The 16237-nt window shown below is 49.3% G+C and overlaps 4 protein-coding genes across 4 annotated transcripts in view; 1 reads left to right on the forward strand and 3 right to left on the reverse strand.

Moving 5' to 3' along the window:
* The window catches only part of LOC128256682 (aminopeptidase N), a 153679-nt gene that overhangs the window by 114993 nt on the left and 22449 nt on the right, over positions 1–16237 (forward strand).
* On the reverse strand, positions 1680–5459 carry LOC128256683 (zinc finger protein 853). Its single transcript, XM_052987205.1, has 2 exons — positions 5143–5459; positions 1680–4745 (listed from the first exon to the last, which is right to left on the reverse strand). Exon 2 carries the CDS (start codon positions 4721–4723, stop codon positions 2219–2221), a length of 2505 nt encoding a protein of 834 aa, XP_052843165.1. The 5' UTR covers positions 4724–4745; positions 5143–5459; the 3' UTR covers positions 1680–2218.
* LOC128256690 (enolase-binding protein) lies at positions 5827–8579 on the reverse strand. Its single transcript, XM_052987213.1, has 3 exons — positions 8037–8579; positions 6794–7138; positions 5827–6735 (listed from the first exon to the last, which is right to left on the reverse strand). Exons 1-3 carry the CDS (start codon positions 8229–8231, stop codon positions 5947–5949), a joined length of 1329 nt encoding a protein of 442 aa, XP_052843173.1. The 5' UTR covers positions 8232–8579; the 3' UTR covers positions 5827–5946.
* On the reverse strand, positions 8931–16166 carry LOC128256679 (protein mahjong). Its single transcript, XM_052987200.1, is given in 13 exon segments — positions 8931–9480; positions 9538–9759; positions 9813–9873; positions 10322–10684; positions 10748–10845; positions 11141–11261; positions 11322–11633; positions 11635–12624; positions 12626–13459; positions 13528–13800; positions 13865–14683; positions 15187–15337; positions 15404–16166. Coding segments are annotated over 13 exon segments (4692 nt in total). The 5' UTR covers positions 15847–16166; the 3' UTR covers positions 8931–9475.

The raw sequence follows: 16237 nt of genomic DNA on the forward strand, positions 1-16237 counted from the left end.
AACCCCAAACCACAAACACAACCCCCAAAAGGTCAGCTAAAAATGTAGCTCTTTGCTGCGAAATTTCAGCCTTGGCGTGACTAATGTGCCGTGTTCTATGACGTCGCGGATTTCGATTCAAAAATCTGAATAATTGGCAGCACCGAGGCAATATTAATACAAAATACTGTGAATTAATATGTTGAAAATATTTGCTTTGGGAATACATAGTCGGTGAATCAAAGGCTTTGATTGTGGGAAATTATTTTGATTCTGGCCCCCTCTTATCCAACCCCTTGTGCTTGTGTCAAATCAATTAAATTTGAAATAAATGGCCAACTGTTGGCAACCAACAGTCGCCGGGTTTTTGTTCGATAATGTGTGGCAAAAATAGATACATTTGACATATTTCCAACACGTAAGGCCCCATTAACATTCTTACAAATTCATCGAAAGTTTTTTGAATTTTTTTTCAGCACATCGATACAAAGTTATACTTTATATTCCTTATTTCTGGATTGGATTGCATTTTGCAAATTCATTATATTGTGTACCGCATGATATTTTGTTTTCCATTTATTTGGCTGCGTGGCCAAGTTTAATTTATATGGTTCAAAGTTCAAGGACATTTCCAATCAAGCATGAAAGCAGTTGCATTCTAAGATCTAGAAATAAATATTTGTTACTGAATTTAAGATGAAACACTTGACATGAGTTGATTTCAATAAAAAAAACCCATAGTACATTGTTTGAGAAATACAATACAAAAAATATTTTTTTATTTTGTAATTTCAATTTAGTTATAAATGGAAAGTCCATTAACATTTGACTTGAAATACCTAAAAAATGATTTTGAAAGGGTTGTATTATCCCACTGAAGAAAGGGTCAAATTTTAATTATTTGAGAAACTATAGTGATAGAAAAATCGATGTAAATATCAAAGTATGCATAAGCTTTATAATTTTAATTCTGGCGTGTGGGGATCAGATTTCCCCAACAGTTGTGTGGTAAATTAAGAGTAAGTCGTAAAAATGTGTCATAAAAATGAAAAATGAGCCAGCTGGCCATTATCTTATCTTTCATCACTCGGCTGACCGTCGTATACAATCTGAACCAAATAAATATACGGCAGGCTTTTTTCGCTGTCACAATATTATCCCAATTGATGATATTCGCAACTTATTTGCTAATTAATTAACAATTTCATGTGACAGCGGGAGACTTTCAGATTGCGATCATATAACTGATTGTAGTGGTAAATAAATGTAGAAATCATTCAAGGGGTGCCCACGATAGGTAGTAGGTATTTAAAAAATTTGATAAGCATTTATCTAGTTACAAATAAGACAAACTTATCACATAGAAATCATTCAAGAGGTACCAACGATAGGTCTGTAGGTAGGTATTTGAGAAAACTAGATATGCACTTATCTAGTTACAACTAAGACAAACTTATCAAATGGATACAAATATCCAGGCAGTCTCCATCGCTGAATGAACCCGACACGTGGCAATCGGGAATCAATAGACTAGACCTTGGCTTGATTGTTGTTTTCTTTAGATCAATTTTGTTTTGTTTCTGTTTTTTCCGGTCTTCTTGAATGACAAGCCGACAAAACGGCGACCAGCGAATTGGATTACATGCCTAAAATTAAAAACGACCCACCACCCACCAGGGAGACTTATGAAAACAATCATGTTGTGGATTTTTTTTTAGAAGGTTTGTTAATTTATTTTCTTGCAGTTAAAACAGTTTTACTTATTCACGTTTCAAAGCCCAACAATGAAAACCCAACGCCAAAATACGTTTAGCCTAAAATGCCAGTCTGATATTCCCCGGGAAAAACAAAATAATAATAGTAAGTAAGGTAATAAAATTAAAAACAAAAACTGGCACAGTCCCCGCAGGATTCATACACTCGGCGTTTGAATGTGAGGGGGACCTGTTCCGCGATCTGCCTACCTACGGTTTCGTATTTGCTTACAAAATTCGAGTGAATCGCTTAGGACCTACTAAACAAGTTCTACGAAAGAAATCTAGGATTGCAATATTTGTGTGGTTGTGCTAATTGCTAATTGCTAGTGTTATCTAGACGGGGTAGTACAAAAATATATGTATGTATGTATGTATATATATATATGTATATGTTACATCTAAGTGGTCATCGTCATCGTCATCTAGATGCCGAGCAGGCACTCTGCATCCCCAGGAGCGACTGCTGCGGCGAACTCCGCTGGCTACGCCTGCGTCACGAAGTACACCTCGCCGGAGGAGCCCACGACCACGGCGTGGGTGTCGCCTGCTCCTCCGCCCAATGCCGTGCTCTGGCCGGTGGCCATCATGTTGGACATGTCGGTGGTGCCGTTGCACGCTATGCTCACCGCCCCGCTGAAGGCATCGTCCTGCCCGCCCATCTGCACATCCGCACTGTGGTCCGTGCTCTCGACGTGCACCTGCAGCGAGTCAACGCTGTCGTACAGATTTCCACACTCGCCGCACTTGAAGAGCGGCTCCACCACCTCCGTGTGCTTGCGCTCGACGTGCCACTTGAGGTTCACCGCCGAGGAGAAGTTCTTGCGGCAGTTGGCCACGCCGCAGCAGTAGGCTCGCTGCTGGTGCGTCTGCCTGTGCCTGTACAGGATCGCCTTGGACTTGAAGGTGCGGTTGCAGATGGTGCACACCGGCGTGCTGGACTCCGCGTCGTGCGTCTTCATGTGCATGCGCAGCATGCCCGGGCCCTTAAAGCTCTTCAGGCAGATCTCGCACTGCGGCTGCTTCTTGCAGTTGGCCCGTATCCAGTTGGTGTGCGAGTGCATGTGGTTCTGCAGGCCCTTGAACTGCCGGAACTCGGTGCTGCACAGGTGGCAGATGTACCGACCCGAGCCCAGCGGTGAGGTGTGCTGCCGTATGAACTCCGTCACCAGGTTAGCGTCTATCTCGTAGTTGTCGTCCGCTCCGGCGGCGGCAATCACGCTGGCCGTCTGCACCAACTGGCGGGAGTTGGCCGCGGCCAGCTTGCTGCTGATCGTGGGTCCAGCGGTGGGGGGTTGGTGGTCGCAGGGTTCCAGCGTTACGCCGACAGCAGCCTGGTTGCCTCGCTTGGCTCGCTTGGGCGTCGGACTCGCCGAACTCACGCTCAGAGTGGGGGCCACCAGGGCGTCCGTCGTCGCGGTGGCCTGGCTAAATTCAACTACAGCGTTTTCCAGCGATATGCTCTGCAGCTCTTCCTGCTGCTGCTGCTGATGATGCGTCTGCTCCGAATCGAGGAAGGCCTGGTCAATGTCCACACTGGCCTCGCCATCTGGAGGCTCCATAATGGCGTACTGCAGGTCATCGTCCACGTCGCCGGATAGATGCGGATCATGGTCGTCCGTGACGTACTCACAATCCTGGTCTAACTCCTCGGCATCCGGATCCTCCAGCATTTCGTCGTCATCCAGTTGGATCTCCTCGATTATGAACGTGTCTTGGTCCTCCTCGTGCTTGAGTTGCTCGTCCTCATCTTCCACCTCGTCCATCGCCTGCTGTTGGTCCAAATCGTCGAAGTACTCGTGCTCCTGGCTTTCGCTCTGCGTGAGATCCTCGTTGGTCATCACCTGGTGGTGCTCGTGGTGGTCCTTGAGGAAGTCCTGCTGCTGGTCGTCATCCAGGACAATGGTCTCAAAGCTGTGTTCCCCCTTACCGTCCAGCTGTTCGTAGACCTCGTCCAGATCTTCGTCCTCCACGTCGCAACCGTCCTCCAGCAACTGCACGTCCGCATCCGCCAGAGAAGCACCTACATTCTGGCCCATGTCCGTGGCGTTGGTGGTGGTGGTCACCGTCGTCACCCCAGTGGGCGCCAGACTGCGCTGCGGAACCAACTGGACCAACTGCAGCGTCTGGGTGCCATTGGGTTGCTGGACAATCTGCAGGGTTTGTCCGTTTGGCGTCTGCAGGAGTTGGGGCATAAACTGTGACTGGGCGGCGGTGGCTTGTCCATTGGCCGTCGCCTGCTGCGTCGTGCTGATGATCTGAGCCAACTGCGGACCCACAATCTGGGCCGTCGTGATCAACTGACCGTTGGGGAGCAGAATCTGCTGCGGTATCGTCGTGGTGGTGCCGGCAGTGGACAGTAGCTGGGCGGGAGCTGGCTGCAGGGTGGGCAGTTGGATCTGCTGGATCTGTTGCTGCAGCGTGGGCGGAGGCGGAGCAGGTTCGGGCAGGAGCTGCATCTGTGGCTGGGGGGCGGGTTGTGGGATCGGGGCCGGAGCCGGAGCCGCCTCCAGATGCCGCTGCTTCTGCTGGCGCGATCCCTTCCGGAGCAGCGGCTTCAGCTTGGGTTTGGCAGGGGTTTGCTGCTGCTGCTGGATCATCTGGTGTTGCTGCTGCTGCAGTTGCTCGTCGAGGAGCTTCTGTTGCTTTTGGAGCAACCTCTGCTGCTTGCGCTCCAGCTGCTGCTGCTGCTTGGCACTGGCCGCCTGCTGCTCCTCCATCACCAGGGCCACGGTCAGGCCGCGAATGTACTCGCGCAGCTCCTTGTCGCTGCGCTCGACGAGCGTCTTGAAGGCGTGATTCCGGCTCACGGCGTGGACGCACTGCACGCAGATCTTGTCCGGCCAGCCCTCCGTGGGCTCCACCCGCACGCTGGTGCAGTCCATCAGCATCTCGGGCACCTTCTCGCTGAACAGGGGGCGCATCTCCTTCCTCTCCGAGATGCACAGGCGGCAGATCTTGTCCAGCTCCAGGACCTTCTTGCGATCCATTACTTCGTATCACTAGGGGAGGCTGCAAGGGCAAGTGGTTAGCTCAGAGCACGAGCACCCATTAAATCACAGAGGAAATCCCTGCAAGGTGCACGAGTACGGGGTTTGTCATGATTTGCCCGCCAAAATTGGCCAATTAATTGCGAACTAATTTCAACTGTTGTTAACAGTTCGGTCGACGCAGCTATTAACAGGGACCATTTACAGGTCTGGTAGCTCTTGCGCCAGACAGAGACAGCTATGGTGTTATACACAATTTACCACCTTGGTGTTGGTGTGAGCGAAAAATCAGATTTTCAGGCCCAAAAAACGAAACAAATACATAATCCCACGACTTGAATGGGGCTAATGAGTTCGATTCGCTTACTCCCGCACTGCGTGCTCCTTTGATCAGGGGTTTACCACAACATTACGCTTACCTGCGCTGTATTTATGTAATTTCCGCAGCTCGCCCCACATCCAACACACAAAACTCTTCAAATATGGCCGCGTCACACAAAAACCTTTCGAAACTCACATATTTGTGATCTGGACAAATCTCACTGGGCCCCGGGGCTTGGAAAGCAAAACAAGTGCACACCAGTGGGTCTTTCGGGGACCCGGATCGAATGAAATAACTAGCTATCTGGCGACGTTATCAATAAAGTTCTCGATGAGATGAATGAATTTCTCCGCCAGCCGCCGAACTTCTGCCTCTGTCTTTCTCTGTGTGTGAGTGAGATGATAGGCGTGTTGCAATTGGCGCTGCCAACTTGGCGTCGGGGAAAAGAACTAACGCGTTGCTGGTCGTCAAATCACTTTGTTTATGTTTTGGTCTTTTAATCTCTACTTATTGACTTACATTTTAATAATGTTTTACCGCTTAAACTTAAAGCATAACTTTTTTCTTAGCCTTACCTTTTCTTGTTAGCCCATTAGCGTTTAGTTGCCCCGACTTGGTTAAGTCTGCTTTTCCGGATCTTTTGGGAGATTGCTCACTGTAGTTCCATTAGATTTCACTTTATATACAGCATTTTCCACTTTAATAATTTTTTCGCACTCCACCAAACATTTTACAAGCGAAATCTTTTTTCACTTTTCACACAAAAAATAAAAACGCAATCTAAGGATTTGGCAGTGGGGCTGCCAACCCGTTTAATCAAACTGACATTTCGGAGTACAAACACCTGTTGAGCTCAGTTTTTTTTCGGATTTACAAAACTTAAGGATAACGCATGGTTTGCTTAGGCTGGCGGAGCCACATTCGTGTTGGCCAGGTCGTACATCTGCCGCTGCTTGTTTCTTCTGCTGTGGGTGCGTACTACCAGATATATGCCCACGACGACGACGACGGCCAAAAGCAGAGAGGTCACCACAAACCAGCCGTAGAAACCGGGCTCATCCTCATCGGAATCCTCCTCCTGGGCGTTTTCCCACTCGGTGAAGTTGCCCGAAGAATGCTCCTTCTGATCATGGAGAAGCGAGGCCTTGGCCAGGTTCTTCGACTCCGGGGCCATGAAAACCGGCTCCGTGTTGTCAATCCGGACTAATGTGAGTCGAGCTCCGGTTAAAGCTTGTCTATACCGCCTCAACCCGTGCCCGTAGTACTCGTATATATCGGCTCCAAACTCCCGCTGCTGGTCCACCCACTGGCCAATCACCTGGACCTTCACCTCGCTCCTGGGATCCATGCTGCGTCCGAAATAGGCCTTCTCCGCCACATCCAGGCCACCAACTCCATCGGATTCCAATTCCAGGACGGAGCCACGGTGCTCGAAGAGCAGGGGCAGCCTGCCCAGCTTCTTATCCTGGTAGACACTGGTCATGTTCACGAGGATCTTCTCCACAAATTCGTAGTTGAGGCTGCCGTAGATGGGCTTCCGTTCGCCACTGGGATTGCGGAGCACACTGTCGCCCAGGTGCATTTTGTAGCTGTTGGACACATTGCGCCACGGCAGGTAGGTGATGTTCCTCAGCTGGTACATCAGCGGCTCCAGCTGCACCAGCACATTGATGTTGTCCTCCACACCGTACTGCAATGATTTCAATTGTTTCAGGGCACCTATGGCACAATCTCTTCGAGAAACTCACAAAGTTGTCGCCAAAGATCAACACCACGCAGGTGAAGAGGTTGTCGGTCACGGCATTGACCAAATCCGTGTGGGGAAAGTGGCAGAGCTCCGTCTTCTCGCGCTCCACGTTCGTGGCCTTGGCAATGTAGGTCAGCCGCTCTTTGGGATTCAGCTCGGCCGCATAGTTCCGGAGCACCGTGTGGTAGGGCACCCAGGCCAGGACCGAATCACCCCCGTTGGCGCACACCTCCTTCTGGGAACCCCGTCCGCTCAGCTCGCCATTGCGCAGCCGGAGGAAGTGGTGGTTGTCCCGCTTGACCGTCGTGGAGCCATGGTCCGCACACAGGGTGTCCAAGAGGACTGCCTGCAAGCGGAAAGATAAAATGTTAGACGGGAAACAAGCAGCGTGTTCCCGTGTTCGTAAATAACCCCCCTTCGGCTTATCTCAGCTCCGCTGGCATTATCTTCCTCAGCTGCGATGGACACTTTGTCTGTTTCTTTATCGTCAAGCTAATTCAATTTGGAATATCAGCCACTCGAAGGTGGCACACGAATAATTTATGGCTCGCACTGGCATTGGAGTTCTCACTTAAGGATGTCGATGAGACAAACTCGTTTGGACGAAACAGATGTCGCCATTTAAGGCAGGCAATTTTCATCCGAGTGAGGTCACTTTTCACCAAATAGAAATATAGTTAATCTTTAATTGGTCATCTATTTACAATGGTTTCAATTAAAAAACAAAGAAATTTGCTTAAATATGTAAGACTTGTTTGGAAACTGTATAGGCCATAATTATATAAAACTATAAAGGACATGGGTTATAAAAGTTTCCTTCGAAAAAGATATGACTTGAATACAAATTAAATAATCTGCTTATTTTAATTATACTTTAAAGTTTTATTTGAATACAAATTAAATAATCTTCTTATTTTATTTATACTTTAATGTGCACGGACAACGTTAAATTTAAAATCAGAATTACACAAAAATATATGAGTAACTGGCACAGGTAACGTTTAGAGATTTAGATTTATCACTAGAAATCATAATTAATTTATATCTTACAATCTTAACTATTTGATTGTTGTCTAAACCACTTACCCAAAATTAATAAATAAATATTTGAAATTATTAAAACTTGCAGCCAAAAATGAGTTCCCATTTAGTTTACAAACGTAGATATTTTGGGTTAAGAATTGTTTACCCAAATGTCAGCTGAATAGCTTAACACATTGTATTCCCCCATGCTAATGATTCACCTTCTCTTTCTGGGTCAGCGTGGTGGCCTTAATGTGGCACTGCAGATCCTTCTCGCTGGGCATGACCACATGCCGATCGATGTCCGAGAGGAGCTGCGGGTCCGTTTGGATGCAGAAGTGCGGGTGCTCCTCGAAGGCGGTGCCCAGTGGCACCAGCAAGGCCAGGCATCCGATGATAGTGGCTTGCATAAACATTTCCGCAGTTCCAGTGGCCAGTGGTTTTTGGATTCAATTGCGCCGGAGCCGTCGATTAGCACACGTCGGTGGACAAGTCGTAACTGAATTTGCAATTTTAAAATGACAGCTGAGCGACGGCCTATTCGAACGCATTTAACTTGACCGCCAAGCAGTCGAACGCCTTAACGAACGCCCGAATATCACCATATTTATCTACTGATGAAGGATTCGGCCGAGATTTACTTCGATTTTCGTTGAGAGCCGATCCGTATTAACGTCACCACAATGCCAGTTGGTGAGTAACGACTGGAGGGAGGCACTCGCTTCCCAACTTGGAGCCCACCACCGGGCGATAAGATAATCGGGCAACGACTACGGCTAGCAGTCGACTCAAACTCCAAACCGTACGTGTAACACTAGTTAGTCAATGCTATGAACATCAGGGTGTATCGATTTGGTTCTCAACAAAATTACAATTTTAAAAAAATTTTACAAAAAATATTCCATTTTTCTTATTGCGACTCTAAAATATTAACATCTCCTATCCGAAACATATTCAAATCGAATAAAGGTAGTTATCTATTTGCTCCTCGTAGACAAATCAAAAACAAATGCAATTTTTGCATTTCCAAAACGAAATATTTAATTTTTTTCTAAATACTTTTTTGAACATCCAAGTTGTGATCAAGAAAAGCTTGCAATTGTTTAAATTAGATAAAGACAGTAGGGGGGGGGTTCTAAAAAGTAGCGCTTAAAATTATACTAAAATTGGAAATTGGTTCTAGGATTACCTAGCGTTCTACAGCATACAGGCAACATTTGATTCTAACAAGATCTTTTATTTTCGTTTTAATAGCAAAAGTATACAATTCTTATTTATGTTTGTACAGAGGAAATTGTTGGACAATTTACAGATTTGATTCTCACAGTCGGTATTCATCATGCGATCCCAATAGTAATCTTTTGCTGGCTATAATGCTTTCTTGCGGCATTCGTATTTGATTTGTACAAAATTCAAAAATAACAATTTAAATGTAACAGCTTACGGTCTAAATCACTAAAACTATCGACGACTGTTGATCGGTGATCTGGCGATCTGGTGATCTGGTGATCTGGTGATCTCATCCCTCCGTGCGCGCTGCGGATAACAAAGAGGATCGAACAACACGAGAAGAGACACAGGGGGAACAATGGAGCTGTGGTGGAGCAGTGGTGGATCGGTGGAGGAGCAGTAGTGTTGGTGGTGTGGATGAGGAGTGGGCTCAATCTAGGGGTGGAGAAAATACAAGTCGTACACGAACAGAGTCTAGAGATCTTATGTTACCGTCTGAGCTGCTTCTGGAGAAGTATTCGAACAATTCGTCAAAGTCACCAGCGTCATCGGGATTGTTGATCCCGTCGTCGTCGTCGTCCATGTCATCGTCATCGGAGTCCAGCAGGTCTCCGTCGTCGTCGTCTTCATCGAGGTCCCCATCCTCATCGTTGTCCGAGCCGTTCAGGTTGCGCAGCAGTGGGAATCCCATGAAATTCGGACCTAGAGCAAACGCTACGGAGTGAGGCTGTTTGAGAACGGAGCGCAATGACTTAAATGGAACTTACTGTTCTCGGAGCCCGTATCCGAACCGTCCTCATCAGATTCGGGCACCTCCTCATCATCTTCCTGCAAGCATAGACATAATATTTAGTTCAATATCATCCATCCGCCGCATGAGGGTTCTCAAATCGATGGCAGCCCCGATTCCGACTCCGCCACTGCCACCGACGCTGCCATTTAGGTTCAGATTGAGATTCCCATTGCCGGAGCCGGAGCCACTGCCATTGCCAGTGCCCAGTGTACGTGCCCGCCGTCGCACCCCAACAATTGAGCTGTTGGGTGCATGTTGGCGAGAAAGATTCGGACTTGCGTGCAGGGCGGGACTTAGCCGGCGGGGCAGCTCCTCCGCAAACTCGTTGGGGGCGGCGGGCGCCGCGTTCTCCGCCGGCAGTGGGCGTGCCGGGACCTCCTCAAAGACGCGAAGCAGCGAAGCACCGCCAACATCATTGGCGTTTGCCGGCGCCGGCGCAACTGCGTCCGCCACCTCGCTGGCCAGCTCCTTAACCGCACGCACCTCTTCCGAGCGCTCGCTCTTCTTGACGCCCACCGCGTAGATCTTCACGTAGGTCTCCTGCTTCGACTCATAGCCGCTGTAGTCCTCGACCACTGCGATCAGGCTCCCGTTGGCGCTGACGCTCAGATCGTTGATGTTGCGCTTCACGTCAATGGTCGCAATGCTCGAGTAGTCGTAGGCGTCCAGCACGTTGAAGCTGGTGTCGTACGTGGTCGTCTCCATGTCGTGGTCCCTGTCCGCCCCCAAACTGGCCCCATATATCACGTGCATCGGCGAGAAGGTGCAGTTCCGCTGATCCAGCACCGGCACAGTCTGCAGCAGATGGAAGGTGCGCAGGTCCCACACCTCGGTGTTGGCAATAATCTTCATGGGATGGTAATCAGGATTAGCATGGATGTCTTAGGCCAACGCAGATCTGAACCTTACCTCCAGGCAATTCGGATGGAAGACGCCCGATATGCACTGATTGAACTTGTCGAACTTGTGAATCTCCTTTCCGGAACGCACATCCCATAGCACGCCATCTAGAAAAACAGAAAATACAATTAAAATGGCCATAAAATCTAAAAATCATGCTAATGATATCTAGAACAACCATTAGAAAAAATCGGCAAATAGACTTAGGAAATTTATACGAAACGAATGTTTAAAAATAATAAAGATACCTAATTTAAATTTTAGCTCTAGGCATTTTTTTAAAGCAAGACTTGTATATCCTTTTGGTAAAAAGTTAGTAACGTAGTAACTTCAACATTTGGCTGTTTTTAAAATTACAAGGCTGCAAGGGTATTAAAACCTTGGTGTTACTTAATTGCTCACCCGACAAAATCAGCTCATCGGTTCGGCAAAGAGTAGCTCTGTTTTTGGTGTAGAGATTGGGTATGGTTGGCGTGAAAGAGGCCACCTTGGACCCGGTGTTGATGTCGAAGAGTGTGGCGCACTGCAAGCCAAATGAAAAACAATTAGATATAGCTCGGTAACCCAATAACTCAATACGTACCTCGTTCTGTGTGCCCAGGAGGCGATCCTGCGCCGTCTGACTGAATTCACAGTAGGTGACATCGGGAAGACGCAGTTTCAGCTTGAACTCATCGTCCGCAATGGACCACAGAATGCTGGTGGGCGTGCGCCAGAAGCTAGACGTGATCACCAGATCCCCAGCCCTGTTGGCCTTGATGGCATCCACGCTGAAGTTGTGGCAGTTGGAGAAGAACTGCTCCACGCCGTCGTTCATGTTGAACACTCGCCCGTCGCCCTGCTGGGTGCCCACGATGATGTACTTGCCCACCAGATCGCAGCAGGTGAACTCCAGGATCCTCGTAGTCCGCCGATCGAATGCTGCGCCACGGCGAGAAGTGCGTGTGCACATAGCGACGGTCAAAGCGTCCCGTATTGAATCCTGCCTGCGTACGCGCATGTCTGCTGGTCAGGTTGTAGTTGGAGCTCAGCAGACGACTGGGCTTGGGATCCGGACACTTGTGCGGCTCGTACAGATCGAACTGCGGACAGGTGGTCACCGGATTGTTGCACAGCGAGTGCTGGTTGGTGAGGTATTCCGTGACGATGGTGTTCAGGGTGATCCTCTTCGGGTGAAATGGTGCATCGTCCGGCAGACTGGCCATTGACATGCCACCGGGCTCCAGCATTTGCTTCTGAATCGACCGGCTCACCGAATTCCGGTCCGTTCTCCGGATTTTAATGGGCGTCTGTGTCGTGTTTAGACAGCCAAAGTTGGGTATACTGACGCCTTCCAGAGCGGCGCTGCTGCTGCTGCCTGCTCCGCCAGCTGGCGAGGAGTCCTCGCCGAAGCTCCTGTTCAGGTCGCCGCTGGCCATTATCGCTGCATTCACATCCTGCATGCGGCTGCGCAGGCGGTTTCTGGACAGCGAGCCGCTCCCACTGGGAAGTGCTTTGTAGTCGAAGGGAGACTGGTGGAAGCTACGCGTGGTGGGTGTCTGCAGCGGAAGTCCCACCTCGCGCTGCAGCATTTGGGCGGTCTGGGAAAGACCATTGCTCTCCAGGTGCTCGAAGATGAGCTGGTACAGCTGTTGCTTGTTGTACTGGATGCGCGTCTGGGCAATCACATTGGCTTTGTGCATGTTGGAGAGCGACGGATCGAGCGGGTTGTTCAGCGGCTTGGTTTTGCCCGACACTCGTTCGAGCAGCTCCAGGGCGTACTTCTGGAAGATCACGTGCTCGGCTCGCTTCTCCTGCAGTATGGGATCCCGCATCAGAGTCTGCAGTTGTCCGCCGGCGAAGAGGGGCAGTTTACTGACGATCTGCCTGACCCGATCCGAGCGCGCCTAGTCCCGCCAGTGCTCGGCAGGCCATGCCTCGGATGCAGTCCGCATCCGTGATCGGTCCTTTGGTCTGCATCAACGAGAGCAGAACTACGATGCCGTTGTTGGAGCACACGGACTCCCACACTCGCTCGATCAGCTCCTCGGCGTACTTGTGGTTCGCTTTGTTCTTTCTCGAGGAATTACCGAACTTGATCAAGCTAGTGCCGCTGTCCTTGCGGATAATGGGAGAGCAGACGCAGTGGCAGAGCACCGCCAGTGCCGACTTGAGCACCTCCGCATCCGAGGTGATCTCTCCGGCAGCCGCACCCAGTACCGAGCAGAAACCCGAGGTGGTCGTCTTGTCCAGCATCAGCAAACGCTCGCAGAGCACCACATAGACCCGTGGGATTATGCAGCATACACTGAGCACGTCCAGGGCCGAACGCACTGTCTCCGAACGCCCGCTGTTCACCCAATCGTAGCTGAAGGCGATTATCCTGAGCAGCATGGTGATGCCGCCGAGCTTCATCAGCTGATCCACCGGTTGCCAGTGCGCCCGGATAGAGGTATGCTCCTGGAGCGTGCGAATCTGGTCGTGCAACTGGTCAAATGTCAGCTTGGCCGCAACCGTGGGATTCTGGCTAAAGAAGTGTGCCGAGGATGGCGACGAGGATGCCGCGTTGTGCTGGCACAGGAAGCTGTTGTACTTGTAGAAAAAATGCGCCTCCATGTACCGCTTAAGCGCTACGCAGACATGGCGCACCATTTGTCGCGAGGCACACTCCACGTCTTCGTTTATCTCCGAGTCGTTGTCGCTGTCGTTGTGGCTTGGATCAAGGATCTTCAGCACGGAGATCTACCAGAGAAAAGGAAAAATATTAAGAACTTATATTTAAAGATTGCTATAATAATGAGTACACTTACCACATTGTAGAGCTTCCTTAACCCATCCTGGGCATCAAACTCCTCCAAAATGACCTTAAACTGAAAGCTCAGACTGAAGAACATGGTGGCATGGCACTTGGAGGAATCATGGCATCGACCCAGGATCCACAGTGCGTAGCGCACCAGCTCCGAAATGAGTGGCCGTTGCATGCTGCAGATGCGCTCCATGGCGTCCTCACAGTACGCTAGGTAGTAGATGGCGATCGATACACCCGTGGTGGCCAAACTGGGACGTGGCACCTTCAACAACAGCTGCCGAAAACAGAGAAATGTGTGTTAAACAAATAATATTCAAGGTATATTTATATTCACTGACCTCTAGTCCGCCGTGCGAAATGAATTCTAAGGCGAACTTCTTGTGACAAAGAAGAGAAGCCAGATATTTCAGCACCTCGTAGGCCAAACAAGTGTCCCGGCGATCCAAGTTCTCTAGGTAGCCGAAAATCAGCTGCATCACATTGTTCTCGAAGGCCATGGCCAGGAACTCCTGATATTCGCCCAGGCTCGTGAGGAAGCGCATGATTAGCATTTGGCTGGTGTCCGCCGTGGGCGGATGCAGTGGGATGTACATCCGTTTGTAGTAGCGCGAAACGGGAAAGGCATCCCTGCTGTTCTCGAAGAGAATGGACATGTTGGAAGCGTCGCCATGCTGCGACGAACTGGCTCCCAGGCCACTGCCATTGTGCTGCGGCGACTGGGGAGCCGAGGCATTGCTGGCACAGGCCACCCAACTTAGCATTCCCGCCGCACTGCTGTCGGCCGACTGATTGTGCTGCGACGTGTTGGCATCCGGAGTGGCGCTCTTGCTGATGGCCAGCAGCATGTGCAGGCGCTTGATCATCTTGGGCACCAAGCGCATGTTCTGATCGCGGAAATTGATGGCAATGTCGCTCACTTCCATGGCCTCGGCCAGAAGTCCGGTGGCATAGCTCTGCAGGGGTTCAATGCTGTCCTCCGCCCAGGAGTAGATGCGGTTGATGGTTCCGTCACCTTCGGCGGTCTGGAAGACGGCTGAGGTCTCCATGCCAGGCATTATCTCCAGGATGAGGCGGCAGGCTAGGATGTTCAACTCCAGAGAACTTCGGCTGACGTTCTGGCGACTGAAGTAGTTCTCTCGCAAGTAATCGTTGAGTAGCTAATGGTGTCAAAAAAATAATTTCAATTAGTTTCTACAGAAGAACTCTCAAATTAAGTTAGCAACTAGTTTAAAATTTACGTGAAGAGTTTATTAAATGTTTACTTGTTCTCCAAACTCGAAGTCTATCTTATTTAAAAGGTTTTAAACATTTTTTGTAACATTGGAGTTCCATATCCAAAAAATTAAACGTAGTATATTCCTATTCAAGAACCAAATAAAAATTATTTTAGGGTATCTATTTTTTACAAGTGCTCTGCAACAAAACCTCTAATTTTAAATATGGTTTATAGACAAATGATGTTTAGTTATTAACACAGTATTCAAAAAAGTTAACATGCTAAACTTGAAGATTTTAAAAACTATTTTGAAAGTAATTGCCTAAACAACAAAAGACTTAATTTTTTGTCAGCTAGAGACGGCTGGTCATCTGGTTTACCGTCTGTAGCTGCTGTTATGCAGTAGTTCAAATTTAAAAGATATTCTAATATCCCTGTTCTTACTTTGCCCATAAAGGTGTCCCTGCGGAAGAGCAGCTTGAGCAGCAGTCCGTACTGGCAGCTGGGATCCGCTCTGTATGGATGTCGCGAATCCAACGGATCCGGGTCCTTGCGTCGGTACACGTCCTTTTCCCGCTCAAATATCTCTGCCAGGCTAAAAACAAAAAAAAAAAGGATATTAGGGGGGATATTTGGGTTGATATTTGTATTGATCCCTTACCTTCTCAGAGTTGGCACTGGGTCGTAGCCATTCTGGGTCTGCTGCTGCTCCCACTTGTCGATGATCTGGGTGAGCTCCTTTTTGGTGGCCTGCCGGCGGTCGGCGGCAGCAGTTTCCTCCGGATTTCCACCGCTGTCGCTCTCGTTTTCCACACTCATGGCATCGCCCTCTGCATCGGCTTCCTCCTCGGCCTCCGGATCCACCTCGTCCTGCTGTTCGGCGGGCTCCTCCTCCTGATCCCGATCCCCGGCAGCATCTGCATCCTGGTCCTCCTCGGCGTCCGCCTCCTCCTCATCTTCGCTCTGGTAAGCCACTGCAACAGCCTCTGCCATCAGCGCTGCCTCCGTCGCAGCCTCTGCCTCGGCCGCTGCGTCCGTCGCCGCCTCTGTCTCTGCCGCAGCCGCTGCTCCGGCTGCATTTTCGCTTCCACTGCCCTCAGACATCGAAATGGATTACCCGGGATGGGGTGCACTAGCACAATCACTAGTCGCACTCTTAGTTAGTAACTAGACACCAAAACCTTCTCCCAGTGGCGAAATAAAGCGTGCGGCATAAAATACCACGCGCTCGAACTTTTCGCAAAAAGTAGTGTGCCCGCTTACAGCAGGCCGGAAAAGCCTGAAGATACTCAAGCAAAACTAATTTTCTCAGCTGTCACGCCAATTTATTTGTTTTGTTTTGCCCGCCAATTAACCGATGGAATTTGAATTACAGATAAGCACAGAGAGACATGCTCATCAAACGTACGTTAGAATTCCCTGTCATTCCTTACGTTTACTGATATAAAAACGCCCTGTTCCTGCGTAAAAAAAGCGCGCTCAATTTTGGTCGCAC

This window comes from Drosophila gunungcola, assembly GCF_025200985.1.
Source record: "Drosophila gunungcola strain Sukarami chromosome 2R unlocalized genomic scaffold, Dgunungcola_SK_2 000027F, whole genome shotgun sequence".
Taxonomy (NCBI): domain Eukaryota; kingdom Metazoa; phylum Arthropoda; class Insecta; order Diptera; family Drosophilidae; genus Drosophila; species Drosophila gunungcola.

Bases quoted from the DNA above. Each gene is read 5' to 3' on its own strand.
- LOC128256683 (XM_052987205.1), bottom strand. From the start codon at position 4,723: ATGGATCGCAAGAAGGTCCTGGAGCTGGACAAGATCTGCCGCCTGTGC.
- LOC128256690 (XM_052987213.1), bottom strand. From the start codon at position 8,231: ATGTTTATGCAAGCCACTATCATCGGATGCCTGGCCTTGCTGGTGCCA. The intron at 7,139-8,036 runs GTGAATCATTAG...TTCCGCTTGCAG, and splicing joins CGCTGACCCAGAAAGAGAAG to GCAGTCCTCTTGGACACCCT. The intron at 6,736-6,793 runs GTGAGTTTCTCG...AAATCATTGCAG, and splicing joins TGATCTTTGGCGACAACTTT to TACGGTGTGGAGGACAACAT.